Source organism: Plodia interpunctella, chromosome 4 (genome assembly GCF_027563975.2).
Source record: "Plodia interpunctella isolate USDA-ARS_2022_Savannah chromosome 4, ilPloInte3.2, whole genome shotgun sequence".
NCBI lineage: Eukaryota > Metazoa > Arthropoda > Insecta > Lepidoptera > Pyralidae > Plodia > Plodia interpunctella.
The window spans coordinates 10,521,248-10,548,149 of NC_071297.1; the positions used below are offsets into that span (position 1 = coordinate 10,521,248).

The following is a 26,902-nucleotide window of genomic DNA, read 5'->3' on the forward strand; positions in this document are numbered from 1 at the left end:
GGGAGTGACTATGTATGTACCGAGTGTATGGAATTAAATTATTGACCATATAGTTGTAAGCATAGATGGTCCACTGTCTTGTTATTATTGATAATATTCTTTGATGTGAAACATGCGATGCGGCGATCAGATCGACCACCGGTCAACATTCGCCACTCGGATGGTTGCTATTTCACCCATATCTTTACGTGGCCGGCTGTATAGAATTTATGTACAATGGCAAAAATAACAAACGACTATACAATGTACTATCATCATAATAATAATTTCATCTTATTATGCACCCAAAACAAAATTTGCTTCTATTTTTATTATTATACTATTGTATCAATTTTTTTTTTCACTAAAGGAAATAACTTCTATCTTCTTGGTGAATTAATAAAAATTCATATTCACACACATCTCTTACTCATTTGAGCACCCTGCTTGTTGATTTCCCTGGGACATTCCCATTCCTATACACAAATCCTGAAAATAATATGCTTTTAAGTCCTAAAACAATATTAAAACAAGTGCATTTTATGTATTCAACTATTTAAATGGCAATAAAAATAACAGCTGAATAAATAGATATTTCAAACTGAATATTGTGAATGTGAAAAACCAATAATGCTACACTAGTATGTTTTGGGGATTCCATTGACAGTAATTTATGTAAAATGTATTAATAGCCATTTCATATGAATAGGCTAGCCAGAAAATGTCGTTTTGAATTGATTTAAATATTTCTATAAAATATAAGGGCCTATTCGAAAACCCTTATATTAATAGAAAGTAACCAACTTAGACCGGCTATACCTAGGTATAGCCGGACTTTGAGGTTTAGTTGTAACATATATATATAAATATAACAGCTAGGTTTCCTTCAGATTTTTCAATCTGCCTTTCACTTACATATGTAACTTCAATTTTACAGGAAAATGATTGTGATAAGAAGGTTATTGACCCGTATGCTACGCCTAAGGAACTTGCTCACTATGACTTTACTGTTAATATTCTTCTACATGCTAAAGTCTTATAACAACTCGGGCTCGAACATATTTGTAATGGAAACATTAACAAAATCGGGTAATAAAATGGACAGTGTGAGCATTTTTGTACCAAAGAGTATGAAGGTAAAATTACCATTTTTATTATAGTATTAAATAGAGATACTGAAGACAAAAGGGGTTCATTGCCCAGTAGTGGGAGACATAAATAGGCTATGATATAAATTTTTTTGCTCCTACAAATTTCAAGGTTAAAGTGCACTAGCTTTTGTCAGATATTGTTGGAAAATCATAATTCTATGACAAGGGATAGAAGAAATAAGGCAAGGCTTTTGGTTAGCGCAGTGCGGCATAAATAGCTAGGAAAATAACATTATTCAAGTAGTTTTATTTTACTGTTTCACATAGGTAGTACTTTATCACATTACTGATAAGGCGGAAACATAATGTTGTAATGAGCCATTTGTGTGTTGTTATTACCTTGGGAAATTGAATTTATCAGTACTTTTAAAGTAGGTTCTATGAATGTGATAATCTTGATTGTAAAGTACTATTTAATTACTCTGTTACACATTATCAGTAATGTGCAATAATGCAATTTAATTCTTTAAAACTCTTATTATCATCACATGTTATCTGTTGCATTCTTAGCTCTTCAATGCTTGGAGTCTGCGTAAAAAATAACCCAGTTGTTAATAAAAAGGAAAAGCATACTTTAAGCCAAAGTATGTTTTGTCACTATCACACTTTACAAAACTTGGCATTGACAGGAAGAGACAAAAAATACTTTAGTTTAAAGTATGTTTTATCTTTTTTATGAATAACAGGTTAAACCTCTAAATTTACAAGATTATAGGCTGTGATTTTATAACTGGCGCCTACTGGATTTTGACTTAAACTTTCTTATATTTTCAGAAAATTGATTGGCATAACTACACTCAAATTGAAATAGAAAAGAGTCGAGTTGGTAAGGAAGTTATATTTAATTTTTTAAAATAATATATTTCAGTTTCATATTTGAGGAAACCATACACATTATAATACACATTTCGCTCATAAAATAAAGATAAAAGTATATATTACAAATACGCGATTGCGGGCCCTGGGCCCCGACGCTCCTCCTCCGGCTCAGGAAGAAACCTGGAAAACACTTAGATGACAGAGAGAGAGTTATACAAACTCGATACACTGGATCCTTCTGTGTATTTAGTCTATGGGTTTACTTAATTTTAGTTATATCTTGTTTCAGGCATTGGTGAGCATGGATTTGCAGCTCACAATCCACCAGAAGTGGCAAATCTTGAAAAAAAACTGTATGATGTGAATGGATTCAATGGTTACCTCAGCGATTTGATAGCTTTAGACCGCTCCGTACCGGACATAAGGTTAATACATGTAATATGTTTTTTAATTTAAGAATTCTGTGGGCGAAGTGCTGGTTTACACTTCACTTCTGACCATCGAATCGATTCAAAGTGAGATGCAGCACACCAATCACATTGCGCCATTGTGACGCAACGACAAACACACTGCATATGATTGGTTCGCTGCGTGTAATGCAAATCCGCACTAACCCCTCTGGTCTATAACGCAATTTTAGTGTTCCGAAGAATCATTATAGTTTCCTTCTGTCTGTCCGTCTATACGGTTTTAAATTATTACTTTATCTCGGCTATCTCACTCACAATACTTTTACGCCAGACGAATAGCCGACTGCCGTTGCTACGCAGTAACCAATAGCGGATGAAAATGGCGCGTCGCGATTGGCCGAGATATATGATTCGCTGAAATATATTATCACGTTGCAATTATTATAATTTTTGCGCATGTATACATATTGTTGTATTGTCATTATTATCATTCAACGGGGTCCATTGTGGTTGCACGTCGAACCCTTAGCTCTTTTGTACCCCCATGCCACAGGTTGCAACTTGTGGTACCTGTGTCTGTTTCGACTTGTTCCTTCGACTCTCTCTCATCTGAGTGTTGTCCCAGTTATTTTCTCCGCTATCGAGCTTTCTTACTTTTTTATTTTTATATCTCATGGTCATAAAAACAATAAATAGCAAAGTCGCACCACGCACACAGATGAGAGAGTAAGAGAAAGAGAGAGAGAGAGTGAGACCAATGCTAATCTATCCGTAGACACCCGGGCTGCGCGAACAAGATGTACATAGAATCCCTGCCGACAGTGAGTGTGGTGGTTCCCTTCCACAATGAACACTTCAGCACATTACTGAGGACCGCACATTCAGTGATCAACCGGTCGCCACCTCACCTCATCAAGGAGGTGCTACTGGTCGACGATTGTAGTTCCAAAGGTTGGTGTTGGATTCACTTTATTCAAATTATCATTAGTTTTTTCTCACTAATGACCAAAACATTTTTGAGTATTTGATATTTGTATAATATAAAACACTAGCTTTAGTCCGCGGCTTCGCCCGCGTGCATTTCACACGATAACGTTTTTTCCAGGATAAAAGGTACTTGTACTCTAATACACTCCTCCGTGCTTCGGAAGGTATGTAAGGCGTTGGTCCCGGTTGTATTTGCAGTCGTTACAACCCGACAATCCGCAATGGGCCCGCGTGGTGGGTCACGGCCTTCAACTCCTTATCCATCCGTAAGGGCCAGTGGCCCAGCAGTGGGGACGTTTTAATAGTATTTAGTGATGATATTTTAATGAAAAATTTATATTTAAAAATAAATTTATATTTAAAAAATGCTAAGCCCTTTTGGCATGATAGGGACCAACACTGTTTGAATGAGTTTCTTTCGGCATTTCTTCTCAACAGTGGTCGTTCCGAAATGCTAGTAGTTTGTAGCCTTGGTAAATATCATTGAATATGATGTGAAAAAGTGCCTGGGAAGGCCTAATTTCTGAATAAATGATTTGATTTGAAATGCTTTCTTAAAAATTTTTTGACATGCTGTACCGATAATAGTAAGCAAGAATGATGATCCAAACTTAATTTTTTTTAACAGTCTTCCTGAAAAAAGAGTTGGAGGAGTATCTAGCGAAGAATTTGACCAAAGTGAAAGTGGTCAGGTTACCGCGACGCAGTGGTTTGATCACCGCGCGGTCGGCGGGTGCGGCGGTCGCTACGGCCGATGTCCTGATCTTCCTGGATTCCCACACTGAGGCTAATGTCAACTGGCTACCCCCTTTGCTGGGTAAGTGTGTCTTATCTCGTAGTCATAAGGCTTAGAATCATATAACATGCCCCATTGCTCAGTCCTCTTTAAGAAAGCAAGTTCGAGACTTGTGTTATGGAATACTAACTCAACGGTACTATATTTTATGACAAATACATATATAGATAAACATCCAAGACCCGGGCCAATCAGGAAAAGATAATTTCTCATCACGATCTGACCGCGTGGATCGAACCCGGGACCTCTAGGTTCAGAGGAAAGCACTTTACCGCTGCGCCACCGAGGTCCGTCCGTCCACCGTCTACCTTAATGGACAACACTTAACGGCCCACACCAAACACTGCACCCAGACGAATATTTATGATACTGCAGACAAATATTTATGATTACAAGTGTTTGCACGCTCTGGGAATCGAACCTAGGACCTCCAGATAGCAGACGGGCGTGTAGACCACTACACCACGGAGGTCGTCTTATCTCGTTGTTCAGAGTCATATAACATGTGATGGTTTAATCACCTGAGGCTAATGTCAACTGGCTACCCCCTTTGCTGGGTAAGTGTGTCTTATCTCGTAATCATAAGGTTCAGAATCATGCGACAACGTTGCGGCTCCATTGTGGAAACATTATTGGGCGTTAGATATTATTAGATAAATGCGTGTTTCTATTGAAAAGCCGACATCCTCACAAAAGGAACTCAAAATTGGCTGATGTCGGGCACGCGGCCGGTCGTAAAATCACAACTTTAAAATTGTAAGCTTCAATATTTTAACACGTGACAGTCGAGAAAGAAGCCGGTAAGATTGTATTACATTTGGTTCCAGAGCCCATAGCCCTGGACTACCGCACGGTGGTCTGCCCCTTCATCGACGTGGTGGCGTACGACACGTTCGAGTACCGCGCCCAGGACGAGGGCGCTCGAGGGGCGTTCGACTGGGAGTTCTTCTACAAGAGGCTGCCCGTCTTGCCCAAGGACGAGGACAATATGCCCGAGCCTTTCGAGTGAGTTGAATATGGGTCCCCAGATTTATATAATAATAATTATCACAATAATAAATAAATACTGTGAATTTCACAGTGAGCATTTTGCACTCCGCCGCGGGCTCTCATTAGTGTTTATTAAATTGTACCATACACAGTAATCAATGTAATTATTCTATTTTACTGGTACAATGTTAATTTTGTAAATGTGTAATCTAAAATTATTTATATTAAATATTTAGTCGTAAGCAATCGCATATACACACACTAGCGAACTAAACTGTCCACCAGTGTGCAGGTTTCCTCACTATGTTTTCCTTCGCCGGAAGCACTTATTAATAAACACAAGTCAGATTAGTGTACAAAGAGCCATGGCAGCTTCCCATACATCATTTTAAGTCATGTCCAAAATTAGCGTCTATGACTGAAATATATCTTGCCTAATAGAGCTTATTTTCTGGATCTTGATGAAAAAAATATATAACCGTATAAGGCCAGGTTTTTGAAATATACTGTTTTGTAGGTTATTTCACCGTCGACCTTAATATTTCTGTCAAGGAGGCTTTATTACGGCTGCATTTAATTGTAAAGCCATATGATATGAATTTATAAAAAGAAAAAACAATAAGACTTGATAATATTGAAAATCTGTTAAATCATTATGTCAAGAAAAATATTATTGATGTAATATTCACAAAAAATATTTTTAAGGCTGTCAACACTGGACCACAACAACTAGCGAGTCCTATAAAATCAAATAGGTATCATAATAGCTTTTTTAATTTATTAATAAATATTTTATGATTTTTGGTATAGCCGACGTTTACAGACGTTTTTAAAATCTTGACCTAAAAATCTACCATAGCTCTTTATGTGGCACGAGTAGGATTCGAACCTGGGACCTTTCTATCACAGGCGGATGGTCTTACCCACTGGGCCACCACCCGTAATTCAAATTAATTAAATTATTACGATTGATGTATAGGAGTCCAGTAATGGCGGGCGGTTTGTTCGCGATTTCGCGCGCTTTTTTCCAAGAGCTGGGCGGCTACGACCCCGGCCTCGACATCTGGGGCGGGGAACAGTACGAGCTCAGCTTCAAGGTCGGCGCCACTCGCTCACTTTCACACTCATATAAATAAATAAATATATATATTAGGACTAATCACACAGATTGAGCTAGCCCCAAAGTAAGTGGTCCGGGTCCTCTCGGTTCAGGGGCAAGCACTTTACCACTGCCCCACCGAGGTCGTCAACTCATGTATTTAGTTCTTGGCTGCGATGTTTTGAACCCGCTCGAAAAATCTATACTTCGATATTAATATTTATAAATTATTCTGTCAGCGCCATCCTATCCATTTTCATAATAGTTTAAAACCATAATATGACGACAGACGGCAGTGGAGAGAGTTGGATGAGGCCTTTACAAGAGGTCGATAGACGGATCGATCGATCGATTGATCGACTGATTGATCGATTAATCGATTGATTGATTAATCGACTGATCGATTGATCGATGTCGCGTGCCAGATCTGGCAGTGCGGCGGGCGCATGCTGGACGCGCCATGCTCCCGCGTGGGTCACATCTACCGCAAGTTCGCGCCCTTCGCCAACCCCAACCACGGGGACTTCGTCGGCAAGGTAAGTGGTCACCGCAGCATATCACCGTCTGCAACAGGGGTGTCACACGCGCGCATTGTCTACTTTGCGGCCTAGGATCTTTTGCCCCAGTGCCCTGTAACACTGTCTCTCTCACACTTCAAACCGGAACACAACAATGCAAGTAGTGATGATTGACGGCAGAAATTTATGTGAGTTACCCAAGCAGAAGACCTTTGTTTGGTGAAAGGTACCTTATGGAAAGAAGACGTTTCACTAGCTCATTTTTATTACAGATGCGCATAACACGTAGATGACTGCCTATCTTGTGAAAAGCGACATATATATGATCTTACATCTATAAAAACATAGGATTTTGTATTGATATGAAAGAGTAGGAATACAAATACAAGCATTTGCTTACTATCTAACAATATATGTAGAGTATATAACACGTTTAGTTAATGAAATAAACGAATTAGAATTAGTATCGTACTGTACGTTCGTAGAACTACCGTCGCGTGGCGGAGGTGTGGATGGACGAGTACGCGGAGTACCTGTACAAGCGGCGGCCGCACTACCGCGCCATCGCGCCCGGCGACCTCAGCGACCGCCGCGCCATCCGGGATCGGCTGCACTGCAAACCATTCAAGTGGTTCATGACATATGTGAGAAACTAAACTTCTACACTATTTACACCATCTACACTACTAGTAACGCTGTCTACTACACTTCTACACTATTTATGCCATCTACACTACTAGTAACGCTGTCTACTACACTTCTACACTATTTATACCATCTACACTACTAGTAACGCTATCTACTACACTTCTACACTATTTATACCATCTACACTACTAGTAACGCTATCTACTACACTTCTACACTATTTATGCCATCTACACTACTAGTAACGCTGTCTACTACACTTCTACACTATTTATACCATCTACACTACTAGTAACGCTGTCTACTACACTTCTACACTATTTATACCATCTACACTACTAGTAACGCTGTCTACTACACTTCTACACTATTTATGCCATCTACACTACTAGTAACGCTGTCTACTACACTTCTACACTATTTATGCCATCTACACTACTAGTAACGCTGTCTACTACACTTCTACACTATTTATGCCATCTACACTACTAGTAACGCTATCTACTACACTTCTACACTATTTATGCCATCTACACTACTAGTAACGCTGTCTACTACACTTCTACACTATTTATGCCATCTACACTACTAGTAACGCTGTCTACTACACTTCTACACTATTTATACCATCTACACTACTAGTAACGCTATCTACTACACTTCTACACTATTTATGCCATCTACACTACTAGTAACGCTATCTACTACACTTCTACACTATTTATGCCATCTACACTACTAGTAACGCTGTCTACTACACTTCTACACTATTTATACCATCTACACTACTAGTAACGCTATCTACTACACTTCTACACTATTTATGCCATCTACACTACTAGTAACGCTGTCTACTACACTTCTACACTATTTATACCATCTACACTACTAGTAACGCTGTCTACTACACTTCTACACTATGTATACTATCTACACTACTAGTAACGCTGTCTACTACACTTCTACACTATGTATACCATCTACACTACTAGTAACGTGTATATAGACTAGTTACACTTTTTACACAAGTTGCTTGGTATAGGTTTGAGTGGACGAGGACGTGGTAGTGGAGACGTGGAGTAAATAAAATTCTCGCCCATTGCAATGGCTGACAAGGTGCATATGACTATGTTGTTATAAATATAATTGAGTCACATACATGTGTAATGCAGTGAAAAATAGAAGTAAATGCTGCGGCCACAATATCGCTCCACCCAGCCCGACATCAGCGAACGCTGTGCCATCCGGGATAGTCTCCATTGCAAACTTTTCCAGTGGTTTGTGACATACATAAGATTATATAATAGAAATGTGTTTATTTGAAATGCTACAGACACACACATTACATACAAAAACAAAAATAAAGTACACGCTAACTATCCTTAAATATACACTTCGTCTCCACTATTTATACCGTCTACACTACTAGTTACACTATTATTGTTATGTACACGCTATATGAACTATATGATATTATATACATATAAATCTTCCTCTTGAATCTATCTAGCTATCTATTTAAAAAACTCGCATCAAAATCCGTTGCGTAGTTTTACAGTTCCAAGCATACATAGGGACAGACATGCAGCTGGAAGCGACTTTGTTTTATGCTATGTAATGACGCTCTCGCCTTCTATCTGTTCCTTCCCAGAAGACCAGTGGAATGAAATAGGTTATTAAAAAAGAGTAATGTATCCATTCGCCATTGTTTTCAGGTGGCCTTTGATCTACCATTCAAGTATCCTATGGTCGAACCAGATCCATTCGCTCGTGGACGTGTAAGTCAATTTAATAAATTATTTTTCTATATGAATGTCATGCTACGGTCTAATTTTTTAACTCCATACAAGTGACACGTAGAAGTGACGTCACAACTTGCTCAATTGTTCGCAAAGAAAGCTGTGTTTGTTCGAAAGCCGTATACATATTAAGTTTACAAATAATAAATAAATAAATATATTAGGACAAATCAGATTGAGCTAGCCCCAAAGTAAGTTCGAGACTTGTGTTATGGGATACTAACTCAACGACTATATTTTATAACAAATACATATGTAAACATCCACACACACATAGATAAACATCCAAGACCCGGGCCAATCAGAAAAAGATCATTTTCCATCATGACCCGACCGGGGTTCGAACCCGGGACCTCTCGGTTCAGAGGCAAGCACTTTACCACTGCGCCACCGAGGTCGTCAAATTATGGTGATGGCTTCTTAAAAAAGTTGTTAAAATGTTAGTTTTTATAAATTTATATATTTTGAAAATGCACTTACCAACTTCTCGTAAATCTTCGTAAATTGATCCATCATTTTACGAAGATTTAAAAGTTGGTAAGTGCATTTTCAAAAATAATATGATATGATAATGATATTACATACAGGGTGATTTCTTATACATTGGCATTATTTTATCTACATGCTCAGTCCATGGTACTGAACAACTTTTAGTATGGAAGGAAACTTGAAATCGCGAAAAAAAAATCTGCTGCTCCATACATACATTTTCCACAACTTAGGTATTTAATTTTGTATAGAACAGCTGATTTTTTTTTCGTAGTTACTTATACTAAAAGTTTTTTAGAATCATGGACTGAGCATGTAGACAAAATGTTGCCATATATATGTAAAAAAATACACCTTGTATATCTATTATATCTAGATTATACATATTTTTAACAATTCCCCGACGTTGTGAACCATATTGCAGATAAGACCGATGTGGAACCCTAAGCTGTGTGTGGACGCGAAGAACGGCGCTCAGTCGGACGCGCTCGCGCTCAGCTTGTGCTCAAACCCCAAAGTGGAAGCGGAGTTCATCTTCACTTGGCATAAAGACATCAAGTAACTTGTTGTCAAGGAACTTATATGTGGAATGATTAGGAATAGGAATTTAAAAAACTATGTAATTGAAAACTAGATCTGTTTGCGTTGTTTTTTTTTTTAAATAGGCCGTTTTATGTGTCCCACTGCTGGGCAAAGGCCGTATTTGCGTAGTTATAAAGATTTAATTTCCATAATGTCCGTGTGCCAATAACTAATGTTCCTAAAATTGGATACAATATTTGTAAAAAAATAGTTACAAATTTTAAACCCAAATTTAGGAACGGCTGTGCTCATTCGTAAGCATTCTATCTAGTTCATACTAATATTGAAAATGCGAATGTCTGTTTTGTCTGTCTGTTCCGTTATCATAATGATGATGAAATTTGCTATGCGTGTAAAAGATCCCCGTTACTTATAAGTTACTTTTTGTTTCAAAACTCAACCCCTAAATGACTATAAAGTGGTGTGAAATTTTTTATGAAAATTATGTCGGTTCCGCTTTCGCGCGAGAGAGAAGTTCACGCGAGCGAAGCCGCGTGCAAAAGCTAGTACGTAATAATTGTAACGCTCGTCGATAATACAGATTACAGAACCGCAACATGTGCTGGGACCTGCCCAACTCCGGCGCCCGCAGCAAGGTGCAGCTGTACTCGTGCCACCTCGGCGGCGGCAACCAGCTCTGGAGGTTTCATCTCGTGAGTAGATTACGAATTGTACATTCATTTGCATGTTAATTTGCAAATGCGAAAGTCCTGTATTATATGTGTGTCATGCTTCGACGACTAAACGAACGCGGCATAACAGCTGCTACATATTTAATCGAGCGGTCGACTTGATCTAGCTAGGAATCCGAGTTCGACTAGTTTTATTACCCGTGCGGGGTTGAGGACGTATTTCGCTTATTATATTATATGGGGGGGGGGCACTAAGGGACACACAGCCTATGCAGCTGATAGGCAGCATTAGCATTCCCAAGGATGGTTAACATCAGACAGGCGACCGGTTGTAAAATCAGAGTGAAACCTTCGAAATTAGATATTTTTTTACGCTGACCCCGGGCTTCGCGGCTTCACAACCCCGAACGCAAACGGGACCAAGCAGAGATGAGAGTGTGAGTAAGTCAGTGATTCGGCCGTCAGGACACGAAGCAGATCCGTCACGGCTCCAGCTGCCTGGACTACGACCGCGGCTCCGGAGAACTGTTTGTGAACCCGTGCGACGACAAGAGTCCCACGCAGCAGTGGAAGGTGGACATGATTGACTTCAAGGTAGGCTGTGTTTTTTAAACTTTCGCCTTAGACTTATGCCTCATAAATCATTCATTCATTTGTTCGTTCATTCATTCATTCATAGATCGGTTATTTTATGTTTTGAAAATCGTGTGTTCTCGTTGTTCTCAGAGCGTTTCGACAGCGTCGGGCGTGCTGTCGTTATAATTTTTCAAATTTAACAAGGACAAGAATTCGTTTTCTTTGAAATAATTAATCTGTAATGTGGTGATATCAATTTTATGAACGACTAGATGTTACCCCCGGAGCTTCGCTCCCGTGGGATAATGTCACTTTCTAATGGTGAAAGAACTTTTGAAACCGGTTCAGTAGTTTCGGAATTTACCCGCCTCAAACGTACAAACTCACAAACGCTTGCCTCTTTATGTATAGATTAAATATGGAAATGATTCCTTTCTCAAGTAAATTGACGGTGGAAACGCTCTGAGAACTTATGCTATGTCTGAAAATTGTGTGTTTAGTAGTTTGGAAAACTTTAGTTCTTTTATAGCAGTTTAGATGTAAGCACTTCTACATGCCAGCTTGTGACCTCGTGGTCAGGATACTTTTTACATTTAAATTTAATGTTTATGCAAAGCTCAATCTGCCGCTTCGTGTGATATGGGCTGAGAAGTTGTGTAAATAAATAATTCTATGATAAAATAAAATATGATTTAAGATGATGAGCACCTGGGATGAGGAGCGCCCACGGCCCACCGGACCCCCGTCAGAGAAGTGAGACTTGTTGTCACGGATGCAGAGTTGATTTTTGAATGCAAGTTATGAATTCGGTTTTGACAGCGATTTGGACATATGTTTCATAAGATATGCCTTTAGAAACGTTCCACTACGTCTAAAAGAATAGTTATTTTCCTTTAAATAATACAGGATATTGCTTGACCACAAAATAATTACAGGATTCAACTTTTGGATATTAGATGCAGCAAGTGGAATTTTGCACGTAATTAAAAATTGAGCTTTATTACTACACGTGTAGGGTTGATTTTTGATTGAACTTAATTCTGTGTGTAAACGTATTGAATCGGGGCTATATCCGAACGTATAAGGTTAGTCAAATAAAATTTTTGAGTGAACGGGTGACTAGGTTATAATGACTCGTATTGCTTTAATAATAGAGGTCAATGTTGCAATTATACAGGTAATGTGCTTATATGGAAAGTGTGATTTTTATGATTATAATGTAGAATTATTATTTTCTACCATATACGAATGTCTAACATGTAATTTCTAATTATTTACGTATCAATAATTTATTTATTTATTAATTCAAATGGTGACTTCTGATATAAATTATAAATTCAATTCAAATTTAAAAATAAATTCATTTGTTTCTACTTCGTGAAGACGAAGAACACGTAAAAAACACGTGTATTAGATTTATATACGTAACATGTGATATTAAAGTATTTAATTTATAACAATGCCATGATATTAAAGTCGATTTTATGATGAGTTTAAAAATATTAGGTTTATTTTTTTTCCATTTAAACTCGCGTGTATTTTATTAATTGTTGAGTATAAGAATTAAGTTAAAAGTCAAAAATGTTCTATGTGTATATGAGTGTAATAATGTTCCTTAAAATTTACAATTATGTAGTAGAAAAAAAAGCGTTTTAGACTATAATGTAATTTCTACTTTTTAATTAATTGTAATTAGTGCAATAATTTAGTTTTAATGTGTGTTTAAAAAAAGAGAATGCAGTACTTTTATTTTTGCTATCCATTTATAATTATAATTTATGTGATATCAGATAGCCATTAAGACGATTACCGCTTTGCAAACTAGCGCCACTGTGAAAATTAAATAAACATTTAAACAGATTATGCCACACATGGAAAGTATTTTCGTATTTTTTATAATACAATGTGGTCACAGCTGCTGTGAGACACAGTAGTCTAAAAGGAATTTAATGTTACCACCTATTTCGATTTAGTCAACTTGTGCAATGAAGAATTTTAGTAGAAAGTATAATATATTTTGTACTTTCTACTAAAATTATTTATGTATTCTTTATGACGTTAAAAACTGTTGAATATTATGTTTTGAGACGTGATTATCTCGTGACTTGAATGTTTGTTAAAAATAAGTACACAAAAAACGTATACAAGGAAGATACAATGCCCAGCGATGGACTTATCCCATGGAGGGATCTGTTATAATGAACCGTGGACGATAACGTTTTTTTTTTTTTTGAGACGTAGAAATTTTGCAAAGTGTGAACTCATTTTGTTATTTAGCAGTTTCAAGTATGACACTTAATTTGTGTCACTGTTTAGTGTTTTTTTTTGGTTAAGTGGCTAAGTACACTGTTCATACACTTTTTGAAAGCATTAGTCACTATAGAATATGTTGTACTGATAGCATAGTTGTATGTTGTTATGTTTGCGCGAAGGAGTGTTCGAGTCTAAGCTGCGTTCCTTGTAAAGTAATTGAAATACAAATTGTTGTTCGCATATATTTTAGGTGTATTATGAAAACATATCACTAGTTGTACGCAAGCACTTTTATAAGTGGATATATTTTGTGTTAGATTTGTATATAAGACGGATTTTTTAGTCAGATACAGTCTGTCAAGAAAGCGAAGAAATTTAATGAGGGCACTGTCTCCTATCGGCTGGTAACACTGTCTGTTTAACAACCAATCTTGACCATTCTTTTTCGTATTGCATTGAGAAAAAAAATGTATTTGTCAAAAATCTGTAATCATCACTTTCTTGACAGACTGCAAGTAATATTTGAAACATTTCTAAACATTTGAATTAAAATGAAATTATGTTAAAAATTACCTCGCATTTAAAGTTTTTTTTTTTTTAATTTTAATATTTATGTCTCCATTTCAATGGCAAAGCTGCGTTATATTATCGTTTTATTTTTTTATGTAAACACACGGCAAAAATAATTGTTACGAGTTGAGTTGAAAGTTGTGTTGTACAATTGTTTTTTTTTTCTTTTAAAGGCGCATTTATAAGTATTAATGTGATTAGTATGATAGTCAGTTAAAAATAAACCTATTTTTGTAACCGTATTGGGCATTTAATTACTAACATAGTATAGTATTAAGTCAAATTGCTACTAACAATGTGGGTCTATTGTTATCGTATAAGGCCTCCTTCCGTCTCCGCCAACCAGTCCTGGTCATCCCCATCCAGTTATTGCCAGCAATTTCCTTTACATCGTCGATCTAACTGGCTGCCGCTTAATATTCCTTTTTGTTACTATTATTTGTTGCCATAATTAATATAACATTAATATATAATGAATATATCGTTGTGAATTTGTAAACTGGGCATGCTGTCTGTGAATCCATTTATTGTCTATGAAAATATATGTCAATTTGCACTAGCTTTTGGCCGCGGCGGCAAAAAGAAGCCTATGTACGTGGTTCTTTAGTTATATACATACTAAATTTCATTAAAATCGGTCCAACGGTTTAGCCGTGAAAACGTACAGACAAATAGACAGATGCATTTTCAGATTGTGCACTTTTGTCTGTTGTATTGTAGATCCCAAATGGATGGACCGATTTTGAAATAGTTATTTATGGGCGGCGGCCGCTGCGCTATGTTTTGAACAGAATATTGTTCAAAACATAATTTTATCGTTGTAAAACACGTTCGACCACGCCCCTTTTTATGTTTTTGAACAAATGTTCTGTTCAAAACATGGCGCAGCAGACCCGGTTTTAGTTCGACTGAATCGAGTTCCAATGTCGCTGGTTTTTTAAATTTTGTAGTGCATAATGAAGGGTATGATTTAAAGAAAACTACAGCGATTATATTTTAATATTTTATTACATATTCCAGTAGAATACTTTCTATATTTATTACATCTTATTGTACATGCTTACATCTCCGCAGCACGCACACGACCCTAGGAGAGTTACTGCATTTTAACTATACATCCAAAGATCCACGGCTTGTGTGCTGGTATGACAAAAAAAAAAGAAAAAAAAGTAAAACCTTTCGTAACATACTGGCAGTTAAGATATCGGAGATATCAGTTATTTAAAGCTGGAACTAGAACGTTTGAATTAATGTAGAAGCATACAAATAAAGGAATTAATGTTTTCGTCACGCTCGTAAGTTAGGCCACGTGCGACAGAGACAGATATATTTTCATGCATCTTGTTTAAGGTTTCAGCTTTAATTAATTGACCAGATACCCAGCATATAAAAACACGTATTGTGTACATTGCATTAAACACTCATGCATATTGTTTATTTTGCTGTCTAGTGTATATAAAATATGTACTTCAGTAATTGTCAAAATATGTAGATCAGTCTTAAATTATTTAAACTTTAAAATTAAGAATGAGTATTTTAATACTAAATATTGTACGAATCCATCCAATTTGTCATATCCAAATTGTCGATTAAATGATAATATGTTGAAATTGGCAGTTTGTGTTAATTTCAATTAATTATAAAAGCCATAGGTAAATACATAGATTAAACTATTAATAATAATAAAAAAACATTTTAAAAATATTGTGCAATTTTCTAAATTGATATTTCACAAGTTTTCCGCTTTTTTTTGTTAGGATTTTACGATCATCATATTTATATCATCATGCGATTTAAGAGCTGTTTTTGGTTTTAGAGGTTCAACATAATTAAATTCAACATAAATAAAGTTAAATTACATAACAAAATGTCGCCATATCAGCACACTACAAGCCTAAAGAGGTCTACGCACTTTCTACAAATTAAATGCAGTATGAGAATCAGTTCTACATTTACTTAAATGCCGTTTTTGTCGTGAAGTCGAATCGCAAGCTCTAATTCTAACGTCGAAGTCTATGGTAGATTGTCGATGGCCGCCTTGAGACCATAGACGTAACACTGATTTTGCATGAAACAGACAAGTTTTAATTCAGAAATTATTGACAGAGTGAGATAGAGTTTAGATTTAGACGATAATAAGAAAGTTTTTGCAATATAAATGTACATAAAAGGTTTTCAAAAGTGCAACATTGTTATAGTTTTGTATCGTGGGTTACTACTATAGTTCATAATATGATCATCAATGTTACGTCTTAAAAATGTCATTCACCGCGATCTTAAAAACTGACGGCGTTGCTCGCTCGTTCGTCATGCTGATCGACTAGCGAACCAAACTGTGTTTGGTCAAATTGTTACCTTATCTTGTATAGCCATAAGGTTTACAATATACAAACACGACGAGCCGCGAGCCAGACTAGCCGTAGGTATCATAGGTCGTATGAAACTTTGAAATTCGAATATCAGGTGAGTTTTCGAAGTGACACGCAGTGAACCAATCACAATCTGGCATTGTGACACGACGACCACACCGCAATGTGATTGGTTCCGTGCGTTTCATTTCGATATATGACGGTGACACTACCGCCTCAGGGGCTTAAGGTCGACGTCGACAATCGGAGCGTCGTTAGGCTTGTCTTAGAGTACATAGGGGTCTTACGCCGCCGACAACTGTCTGTATATTACAATTTTATCGGTTACTCTATCATCTTAACGGTATACATTATAAATAATCGAAGCGTAAAGATATGTACAATATTTTTACAGATTACATCCTCATTAAGTACCTATTTACAAATTAGAATTCTTTATACATTATAAAAAGATAACTATACTGTTCTAGTAAATATCACCGCGAAATAATAAACTACATTCACAATAGATATATATTTTATCGATTAATTTAAATAAAAATACACCTTATTATTACTAAATAAAGGGTAAGACGTATTAAATTACAGTATTGCTTCGTTTAGTCACATTTTGCAAAAATATCACCATCGCTAGGGCCCGCGGGCCCCGGGTTTTGATACGATCTCATCAATATATAATTTGTAAAAAATATCCGCTCCTTCGCCAGCCACTCAGTCAACTAGCATTTAAATTAGTACTTCTAACACGGAATAGACACCACAATTTAAATGAGACACATTTATGGACATATACTATTCATAAACTACATTTTTAATTACAATTTTTTCGCTTCCCGCTGACTTATTAATAAATTAAGGTAGATTAGTTAGCTCTCGGCTGCAAATAGGTACGTGTGGCGTAAGATGGGCGCACTAATCTGGAAAAAATACTAAATAATAACATAAATTTATATTTAAAAAAATGGCAAGCCCTTCTGGCATGATAGGGACCAACATTGAATGAGTCTCCTTCGGCATTTCTTCTCAGCAGTGGTCGTTCCGAAATGCTAGTAGTTTGTAGCTTTGGTAAACATCATTTAATTTAGAATATGACGTGAAAAATTGCCTGTGAAGACCTAATTTTTGAATGATTTGATTTTGATTCGAATGACGTAATCTAGGTTGCTAAGTTTGGAACAGGATTTATATTAGCTCGACGATATCGTGCCGGCTTTCGGAGTAGACGCACATAAGTCACCCGTACCTACAAGGAGCTAAGGAAATGAAAAATTGAATTCAGTCTCTAAGAACGCGCGGCTACCATAAGTCGGCGAGAAGGCTGAACTACGCGATTACTGTACTCCTACTTTCGATTATTGCACAACACATGCAGATGTACGTATTAACGTTTTCTGTAGTAATTACTTTGTCTATTTATTACGAGGCCTTGCTACTGTTACGGGGTTACTGTATAGCTACTTAGAACTCTGTCGCTACGAACGATCGTCGTATGGCTTTGTGAAAACCGACTGTGATTGGACTCTGGACTCTGCAAATTCAATGCGACAAGGTTCCGCGTGTTGCCAACTAAATTGTGCTCGGGGATCGGGAGAGGACCATTTAATTTGAAGAGTCAGACGCATGTGGTTATAAAAAATTATTGCTTAAATAGTAATAGTATTGCGAAGTAAAAAAGACCTTAGGTCTAACATTAAAAGGAACAACTACAAGAATAAAATATTATTTACAAATATCTAAATGTATGGATAAAAAGAAATATTTGGCTAAAATGTGATGATAGGAATACATTGTGAAAATAACGTTCTAAGTGATGTGTATATGGGATTAATATATAGGTAGTTAGTAAAATAAAATATCAAAAAGTGATAAAAGAAATTGTGATCGCATTTGAGTATTTTGGTTCGATTATTATGCTCAGCTCGTCTTATTATTATTTTAATTATTAAATTTCATTTTATGACTCGGTACCCTGTTGTGAGTTGTTACGAGAGATTCATTTCAGTCCGACATGAAATAGCGTAAAAATATCAAACTAAAAGCTTTTATGGGGTTTAAATTAGAAGCCTAAGTACGAAAAGCAAATCGATGCTTCTATGGCAACGCTACATTCTTTGTCCGTCTTCAAGAGTCAATTCTTAATCTATCCGATCCGTCTAGGCATCGCCTTCAACCTTACTTACATACAAATAGTTTCAGAACGATCACAAGAGCTCTATAATTAGAAACTTTCTATCGAGGCATACCATCGAAACACTTCAGTCCTATAAAAAATAGTAAGAACTAAATATTGTTCCGCGGGTGACGTCGGCCGCCATTTTGGATGTTTTGACGGGCGACGTCACTTGCAGCGTTCAATATGGCGGGGAGTTTATGGCACGTTTAGTGGAGTCACGAGCGGTGTCGAGCGCGTCCGCTCTTTCTCCGTTTCCTTCTGCCGTCGCGGACGAATACGATGTTTGCTGGGTCGTCCGCCAGTTGAGGATATTTGGAAACCGAGTGGACATCTCGGGCCGCCCAGCCGTCCACGATTCCATGGGAGATTAGTTCTTCCTTTTCCTCCTCGGTCCAGGACCCCCGCCCCTCCCAGCCGGCGGCCACTAGCGCCTTCTCCCTCTCCCAAGCGCGGGCTGCGGCTCGCTTGTGCGCGTGCTTCAGCAGCTTGATGCGCTCCTGCGTCGGGTCCACGCCGTAGCGGAGCACTATCACTGCTTGTGCTGAGCCTTTGCCCACTGCGTGTACTCTCACCTAAAATTATAACAAAGATTTTACGTTTTTTATTGGAAACTAGTACCATGATCTGTTTCAATTGTAGATGGCATTTTGCAGTTACGCAAAAGCTTATGATTGAAAGTAATTTGTAAAACAATTACCTCAGATCCCTGGTCATTCGTTTCATCTTGCGATACGTTGAACTTTCCAGATAGGCGCCGCAATTCCTCCATATCATCTCTGATCTTCAGCGAGTTATCCTTGACGAAGTAGAATACGTCCTGATCATGGATACTGAAGTGGACATCCAGGAAATATGAGTTGTTGAAGACTGTGGTTATGACGTCTTCGACAACGCTGTTGGCGCCGTCTGCGACGCTTATAAAGGCTTTGCCATCAACTCTGGATATAAGGACGCCTTCTCCGAATACTCCTCGCTTGTACGACACACGAGGCAGTAGGTTCCGGGTTATTGGCTCTGTCTTCAGAAGAGGTGTTGGTACGAAATCTATGTCTGACAACTTGTCGTTCACCTAAAATAAACGCTGGGATTAGTATCAACGCAAATGAAACAATGACCAATATTTGCATTAAGAGAAAAAAAAATGAATTACCTTTTCGATGATACATTGAAGTCCAGACATAACACCAAAGTCAGGAGCAAGTTGGGGAGCGGTCACTGATGTCATGGGCTGGAAGATCATATCCGTGATGTACTTCGATCCCATCATCTTATTGAGATCATACCCATACAGCTGCAGCCAGCTTCCCAAGTTCGTCATGTACGGAACGTTCTGGTTTCTATTTATAGGGTCATTGTTCTTGAAACGGTAGATAAATATGTCCGTTGGTAAGCTCAACTTGGTGGCCAAGTGCTCCCAACTGGGAGTCATCCATTGTCCCACCATTGGATCATACAACCTATTTTCGAGATATATCAAATTCGTGTTGTAATCAAATATTCCTCCATGGAAGTCTACAGGCAAATAGAAGCCAGGGTTAGAATCTTTGACGATCTTTCCGAATGGACTGCGCTTGATTTCCTTGATGATTTCACCGTTAACATCGAAAACTACCAAAGGTGAGCCATTGTGGTCCGTAGCGACATAGTAACGTAACTCGTCAGTCTCAATACCTGTTAGGAAATCTCTCTGATCGTATAAGAAACGAACCGTCTTTTCTGTCTTTGGAGAATGCATGTGCGTAATCAAATTGGGTGTTTGAGGATTCGCGTAGAAGAACTGAGTGATGTTGTTCTTGTCATCTTTCCAAGCGACCAGTCTGTTCCTATCGTCATAGTAGTACCACATCTGGAACTTGTCACGTTCAAAAGCGTGAACAAACTGACCTCTGGAGTTGTATCTGTACTTCTGTTCTCCACGTCTTATGACAAATCCGCGTCCATCGTAACTGCTGAATTCTATATCTCCGTATTGCACTACTCTGTCTCCAATATCATAGCCAAGGTATCGCTTTTCTCCGTGTTCGATAACACCAATAACATTGCCATTCTCATCGTAAACATATTTCCAGTCATCCTCGGATCCGACAACCTCCATCAAATGACCGTCGTAGTTGTAACTGATTCGTTCGTTCGAAGAAGTGTCGCCGATCATCATCTTCTTAGATTTTATTCTATTCCTTACGTCATATTCCAATTCCAAACGGAACACATCGAAGGATTTGATGTTCATCAAAATTGTCTTTATCCTGCCGTGATCGTCGTAGTCAGTGATTGTGAAGTATTGTTTGCTTGTATCTTGCATGACGGAGCGATTGAAAGTGTTTCTGTAGATCCTCAGATCACTAACTCCTTCAAGAATTCCTAGGTTCTGATTATATTTTAGTCTTATTTGTGGCATTTCCTTGCTGTTGATATTAGCATCGATGGTAGATAGTCGAGCATTGCCATCATATTGGAACTTGAAGTGGGCGTTGTTTAATCCGCTCTTAGAATTGAATTTCATCTTTTCATCCTTCAATATTCCAGCGTGATATTTATAATCTTGTTTTAATTCATAATCAGGATCGGTGATCTCTACGTTCTTTACGAGATGAGTATTCTCATGGTATACATATCTGATGGCAGATGCTCCAGCTAATATTGTTTCCAATTTGCCTGTACTGTCATAGACGTACAGAATTTTACCCGATTGATGTGGGAAAATCTTTGCTAAGATATGTCCATCATCATTATAAAGAATCTCATAAGGATGCCTATTCATTGGAGAGAAGTATTGGTATTTGAAGTAACCCAGTGAAGTCATAAGAGCAAACGTGTGAATGTGCCCTCTTGGGGTTGTAAGATTTTGAAGAGCACCAGAATCATCGTAATCTAAAAGGTAATCACTTCCCCTAGGTGTTGTTACTTTCAGTGGTAGGCTTGTGAACATATCTCTGAATGAGTACGCCAGTGAAGAACCGTCGCCATATCGAATCTCATGTAACCTTCCAGCTCTGTCAAAGCCGTAGGTTTCATTGAGATCACCCCAGCTCCATCTGGTTAATCTGTTGAATCTATCATACTCAAGCTCCACTTCAGCAAAGATGCCGTTCCTTGGACCCCATTTAACTGGTCGGGCTGTTCTGTCATAGGTTACATTCAGAAGTTCTACCTTATCGTCCATGAAGACAGCCACTGTTGAGGTATCTCTGTCATATTCAAGAGTAAGAAGATTTTCTCCGTTCACTCTTAGTTTGCGACCAATTTGAGCAACTGCCTTACTGCTCTTTCCTTTGTTAGAAAGCAACCTTCGCAAGAAATAACGCCATTCGAATCGGTTGGCTAGGTCGCCACCTACTTCGGTTCTTTGTTTAGCTGGTACTGGGTAACTTTCTCCAAGTATAGGATCAATTTCTGACAAGATAGTGTACGGAACAGTGTCAGTTGAGATAACATGTCCCCAAGGCAAGCTGGAAGATATACTACCGTCAGTTGATATTATAGTTTTCTTTTCAGCTTCACCGACCTTTGTTTTAACGGATGAGCCCTTTATGAGTATTGACACAGGTTTTCTATTGTTTTCGCTGACAAGTACAGTAGCTCCTTTGAGGCTAAGATCGAATGTCAAGTTTATGATTCTTCCAGTTGGTGTCACTGCTGAAGTCAATCTACCAAACTCATCATATTTGTATATGTAACTTCTTCCAGTGCTATCGTATTTAGCTTTTAGTAAACCAGTCGTGCCGTGGTAGTCGAATGTCACATTGAAGTTATCAGGTGTTCTAAGTTCTTGCAACATCTTCATTCGAGACATCTTCAGTCTGCATTTTTGTCCTTTCGTGTTTTCTATCGAGTTCACCATGCTGGAGTAATCTCTCAATAGGAACACCTTATTACCAGCTGCATCAGTGACAGTACTAAGTTTACCATTGCTTGTATTGACCGTGTAAGCAAACACGTAGTTATTTTCTCCAGTCAGAATATTCTTTGTCATGATATGTTGGCCGAATCTATTGAAGATATAAATCTCCTGAGTGTCAGGGGAATATATCTCGTATTCTCTAGCACCGCTGGCATCAGGAATGCTCGAGATAACGGACCGAATTCTATAGTTGGCCTGATCAGCTATGTGAACAATACCATCTGGGCTCACAATCACAGCAGAAATGGTGTTGAATTTGGAGTTTGATGCCAAAAAGTGATCGGCCTCGAAGCAATCGCACGCTCTTTCTAAGCAGTTACATTTCGATTCAGCTCCAGCGTACAAAGAAATCTTGCCATCAGTCGTGATCAGCCGAACTCTGTTGATCCTTTGAGAATCACTCTCAGCTACATACAAGTCTCCTGCCGCGCCAAACGCTATACTCTGAGGCATCACCAAAGTCGCGTACGTTGCTAGTTCCATATCATATCCAGTCAAAGGGGAAGGGCAATGTAAAGGTCTTCCAGCGATGACTTTTACGCGACCGTCTGGAGCCATTTGCAAGATCATATGGTCGTCGATGATGTGCAGGCTGTTATCCAACGGATTGATTGCTAATTCTGTAGGCCATCTTAAGTGAACTTCTTCGACGCTCAACGTGCCTTCGCAAGGGATCGGTTTCCAGTGGGCTCTGTGCATGTGATTTCCGATGACAGTGGTGATAATGCCATCTCTGTCGACCATTCGGATGTTTGTTCCGTCAGCGAAGTATAAGACATTATCGCTCGAGACTGCTACGCCTTTGGGATATGCCAGTTTGGCGTCTCTAGCTAAGGCTCCATCACCACAATGTGCTTCGTCTCCCGGAAGACACCTTTCGCCTGAACCGACAACGGTTTCCCAGTTGTGTTCAGGGTCGCTGTAGTCCTCAGTGTTGCGGACTTTGATGATCTGATGCGATTCCGGGTCGGAGATGTAGAGAGTGCCGTCCAGCGGAGACAGCGCCATGTGATACCGGTAGGAGACTCGGGTGGCACTAGAACAAGAAAACGTTAAGATTAGATTTTGATTATTTTTTGCAGATGTGAAATTAGAGTGGATTGTTTAGGTATATCTCATTTATTATTTTGTGACGAGCATATTTAGCTCTATATCCAGTTCATTTAATGAATTCAATTTAGTGAAAGTTCTAGTATCTAGTAGTAGTACAATCCCAACTTACTTCAACTTGACCACCGTGCGCACGGTCCCGTCGGTGCTGATCTTGCGCACGAGGTTGAAGTCGCCGACGAAGATTGCGCCGTCGGGCGCGGCGGCCAGCGCTACTGGCGCCAGCAGCCGCTGGCGCACCGCCGGCCCGACGCACTCCGCCCCGCACGCCAGCGCGCGCTGGCGCCCGTCTCCCAGCGTCGTCACGATCAGCCGCGGTTTGTGCTTCAGGTAGATGTTCGTGCCGTCGCCCTTCTGGAGGATACCTGGGAGACAGTGCTCAATGTTAACACGTTAACTTCGGCCCGCTTAAACAACGCCGAAAAGCCAGTGCTGACTAAAATTGTTAATAGTAGTAGGATATTATTTTTACACGCTGCGCGAAACGGGGGAAGTTTCGTAAACACTGATACGTCATTTTTTGCAGTCAACGTGTTAAGAAATTAATTGAAGTCACCTGGATGCCCTTTAAAGAGTGGCGCAAAATGGAAAATAGTCTAGTAAATGAATAAGATTTTCTCGAGCCAGCCTAAGTAAGTATAAGGTTTCTTTCTCAATCCAGAGTTCGCGATTCATCATCAGTGTCCTCGATATGAGACCATTAGATATTTTTACATTTACCGCCTTTAAAAATCACTCTCATAATATTAGGTATCTAGACTGTGGTTACATACCTTCATGGAAGTTGTAGCGATGATGAATATCTAAGTTCCATCCGCCAACATCAGAGATGCTCATATCGTGACCACTCAATTTCGTCGTCTGGACATTCCAGATGATATCCTTACAATCCGTGTATTGATAACCCACTTTGACCAGCGCAGTCGTAACTCCGTACACCCTTTGTCGGTAAACGTTCAATCTGTTCCATGGATACGTGAATTTTATCACAGGATCGGCTTCGAAGGTCTTCTCGAAGAGGATTCCTTCAATGGTTATTCGCAGGTGGATAAGGGCTAAAGTCGGAGGTACTTTTTCGGGCGTGAGTTGGAGCTGAATAGTGGAGAGGTAGCCGGCGGCCCGGGAACTGTGGTAGACCAGGTTCAGGCCGGTGCCAGGTATTTGAAGGCTTTCTTGTACCACCTGAAAGAGACAAATATTAATGAAGAATCTTAGGTGAAGCTGTTCAAGGCTCGTCACTACTGAAAGGTTGTATTCTCACAAACAATTCTCTTTTCATTGCATTTATTTTACAATATTCCACCGCCATAATATAGATCTTCCACGCTGATCTGGGAGCGGAAAAATATATAGAATATATCCGTGGCTTCTCTTCCAGCGCGTATTGTCCGTCAAAGGAACAGCTATAAATTTGAGAATCTAAAACTTCTCATTGGCGAACCTCTACGCTTATGAAACGTGATAGAAGTAATTAATTAGTAGTGGTGGTATAGGAATAAAGACAGCACTGCAAGTAAGATGCAAGTGGTTGGTTTAATTAAGCAGTTCAGAATAATTGTTAATGTTACCTGTGACTCCGCCAAGATGGCGCTTTTGTCTGGACAGGCGCCTTGGAAGCCATGTTTCCACGTGGCCAGCACGACAGGCTTCATGGCGTCGTAGTCGTGGGCCAGGCACGCCTGCGGGCCGCCCATGCCTCCCTTCTCGTCTGACGTTGTCATAACCACAGCGTCGATTATCACAACCTGTGGGATTTAGTGATTGAGCATTTGTTGTCTGTCATTCATCATGTACAGGAAATCACCTCAGAAATGGGTACTTAATAAATATAGGTGAGAGTAATTATTCTGAATCCTTGGTATCCATAATATAATATTATTGACGGCGATTGATTAATTATAAAATTAGTTACATAGATAAATTTGAATGTGTTGTTAGGTGTCCTGATAGAATAATAAATATATAGAAACAAATCACACTGATTGAGTTAGCCCCAAAGTAAGTTCGAAACTTGTTATGGGATACTAACTCAACGATACTATATTCTATAACATATACATATAAACGTCCAAGACCCAGGCCAATCTGAAAAAGACCCTTTTCCATGACCCGAGACCTCCAGTGTAGCAGTCCGGCGTGATGACAATTAGGCCACGGAGGTCGTCAATAATTAAATATTTTTGGTAGTTGATGACGGCGACCTTTCGTATTGTAGTTACAAACGACCGCCATTTTATCCCTTTGTGCACTCGTAACTAGTTACGAGTATTTTTGTTTTTACCGGTATAAAAAACAAAAATATAATTGTTCGAAAATTAAATATGCATAAGTCCAGACCAAGAGTTTTATGATATAAAAACACATCGGCTGTAAAACATTCGAAAAGACTAAAACTTAAATTGAGACTTAAAAAATTAATGCCCCTTTAATCGTCGGTTCGCATGCGCCGCAAAAAAAAGTGTAAAAATTTAAATTGCTTCGCACGAACTCGTTCAGTTATTAACAGCTAAATCAAATGGCTGAAGGTAACTCTAATGTTTAACATTTATAACACGTATGAATCTAAAAATAATATTGCAAATGTAATAAGACGTTTGAATCTTAAAAAGAGGTAATCAAAATGACATTTTCTAGGTTTAGACGTCCAAGGCATTTTCTTCCTTATAACTATCGCAAAAATGTATTTTTCCCCATGTGTTATGTTATGATTCGCCCCCAAAATGTTAAACGATACTACTATAAATAAAACATTTATAGTAGTATAGTGGGCAACCGAGCATTCAGGTTGGCTAATTCTAAGCAAAAATCCGCAATCCATGTACTCGTTTTCAGACTACAACTATTTCTTAGTAAATTCAAGAAGTTATATTTTTGGTTAAACATATTTACACATACATAGTTATATTTTTGGTTAACCATTGTCTACGGCGTATCGTAGCACGTTATTTAAATTTAGTATAGTTACGTGAAGCTTACAACGAGCATATATCTAAAGCCGGCTAAACATTATCGCGAAATAATTCGCCGAACCATGTCAGATTCCGTATACAT

General features: G+C 38.5%; 2 protein-coding genes across 8 annotated transcripts in view; one reads left to right on the plus strand and one right to left on the minus strand.

Moving 5' to 3' along the window:
• Positions 1-922: 922 nt before the first annotated feature.
• Positions 923-15,473, plus strand: LOC128669277 (N-acetylgalactosaminyltransferase 6-like). Its single transcript, XM_053744011.2, has 14 exons — positions 923-1,115; positions 1,905-1,956; positions 2,239-2,374; positions 3,135-3,310; positions 3,975-4,163; positions 4,970-5,147; positions 6,112-6,229; positions 6,657-6,767; positions 7,235-7,393; positions 9,113-9,175; positions 10,110-10,243; positions 10,809-10,920; positions 11,365-11,493; positions 12,173-15,473. The coding sequence occupies exons 1-14, from the start codon at positions 951-953 to the stop codon at positions 12,230-12,232; spliced, it is 1,782 nt and encodes a 593-aa protein (XP_053599986.2). The 5' UTR covers positions 923-950; the 3' UTR covers positions 12,233-15,473.
• Positions 15,288-26,902, minus strand: part of Ten-m (Tenascin major) — a 627,474-nt gene continuing 615,859 nt past the window's right edge. For all 7 annotated transcript variants that reach the window (XM_053744007.1, XM_053744005.2, XM_064435939.1 and 4 more), the window contains 6 exons: positions 25,420-25,596; positions 24,625-25,033; positions 23,964-24,216; positions 19,991-23,777; positions 19,538-19,909; positions 15,288-19,412 (listed from right to left, as the gene is read on the minus strand). In XM_053744007.1, coding sequence (XP_053599982.1) covers positions 19,056-19,412; positions 19,538-19,909; positions 19,991-23,777; positions 23,964-24,216; positions 24,625-25,033; positions 25,420-25,596 — 5,355 coding nt within the window. In that variant the 3' untranslated portion in view covers positions 15,288-19,055. The remainder of the gene's footprint in view (positions 19,413-19,537; positions 19,910-19,990; positions 23,778-23,963; positions 24,217-24,624; positions 25,034-25,419; positions 25,597-26,902) is intronic.

Excerpts from the sequence above, each read along its gene's own strand:
- LOC128669277 (XM_053744011.2), top strand. The coding sequence starts at position 951 with ATGCTACGCCTAAGGAACTTGCTCACTATGACTTTACTGTTAATATTC. Across the intron at positions 6,768-7,234 it reads ACGGGGACTTCGTCGGCAAG|AACTACCGTCGCGTGGCGGA; the intron begins GTAAGTGGTCAC and ends GTACGTTCGTAG. Across the intron at positions 10,244-10,808 it reads ACTTGGCATAAAGACATCAA|ATTACAGAACCGCAACATGT; the intron begins GTAACTTGTTGT and ends TCGATAATACAG.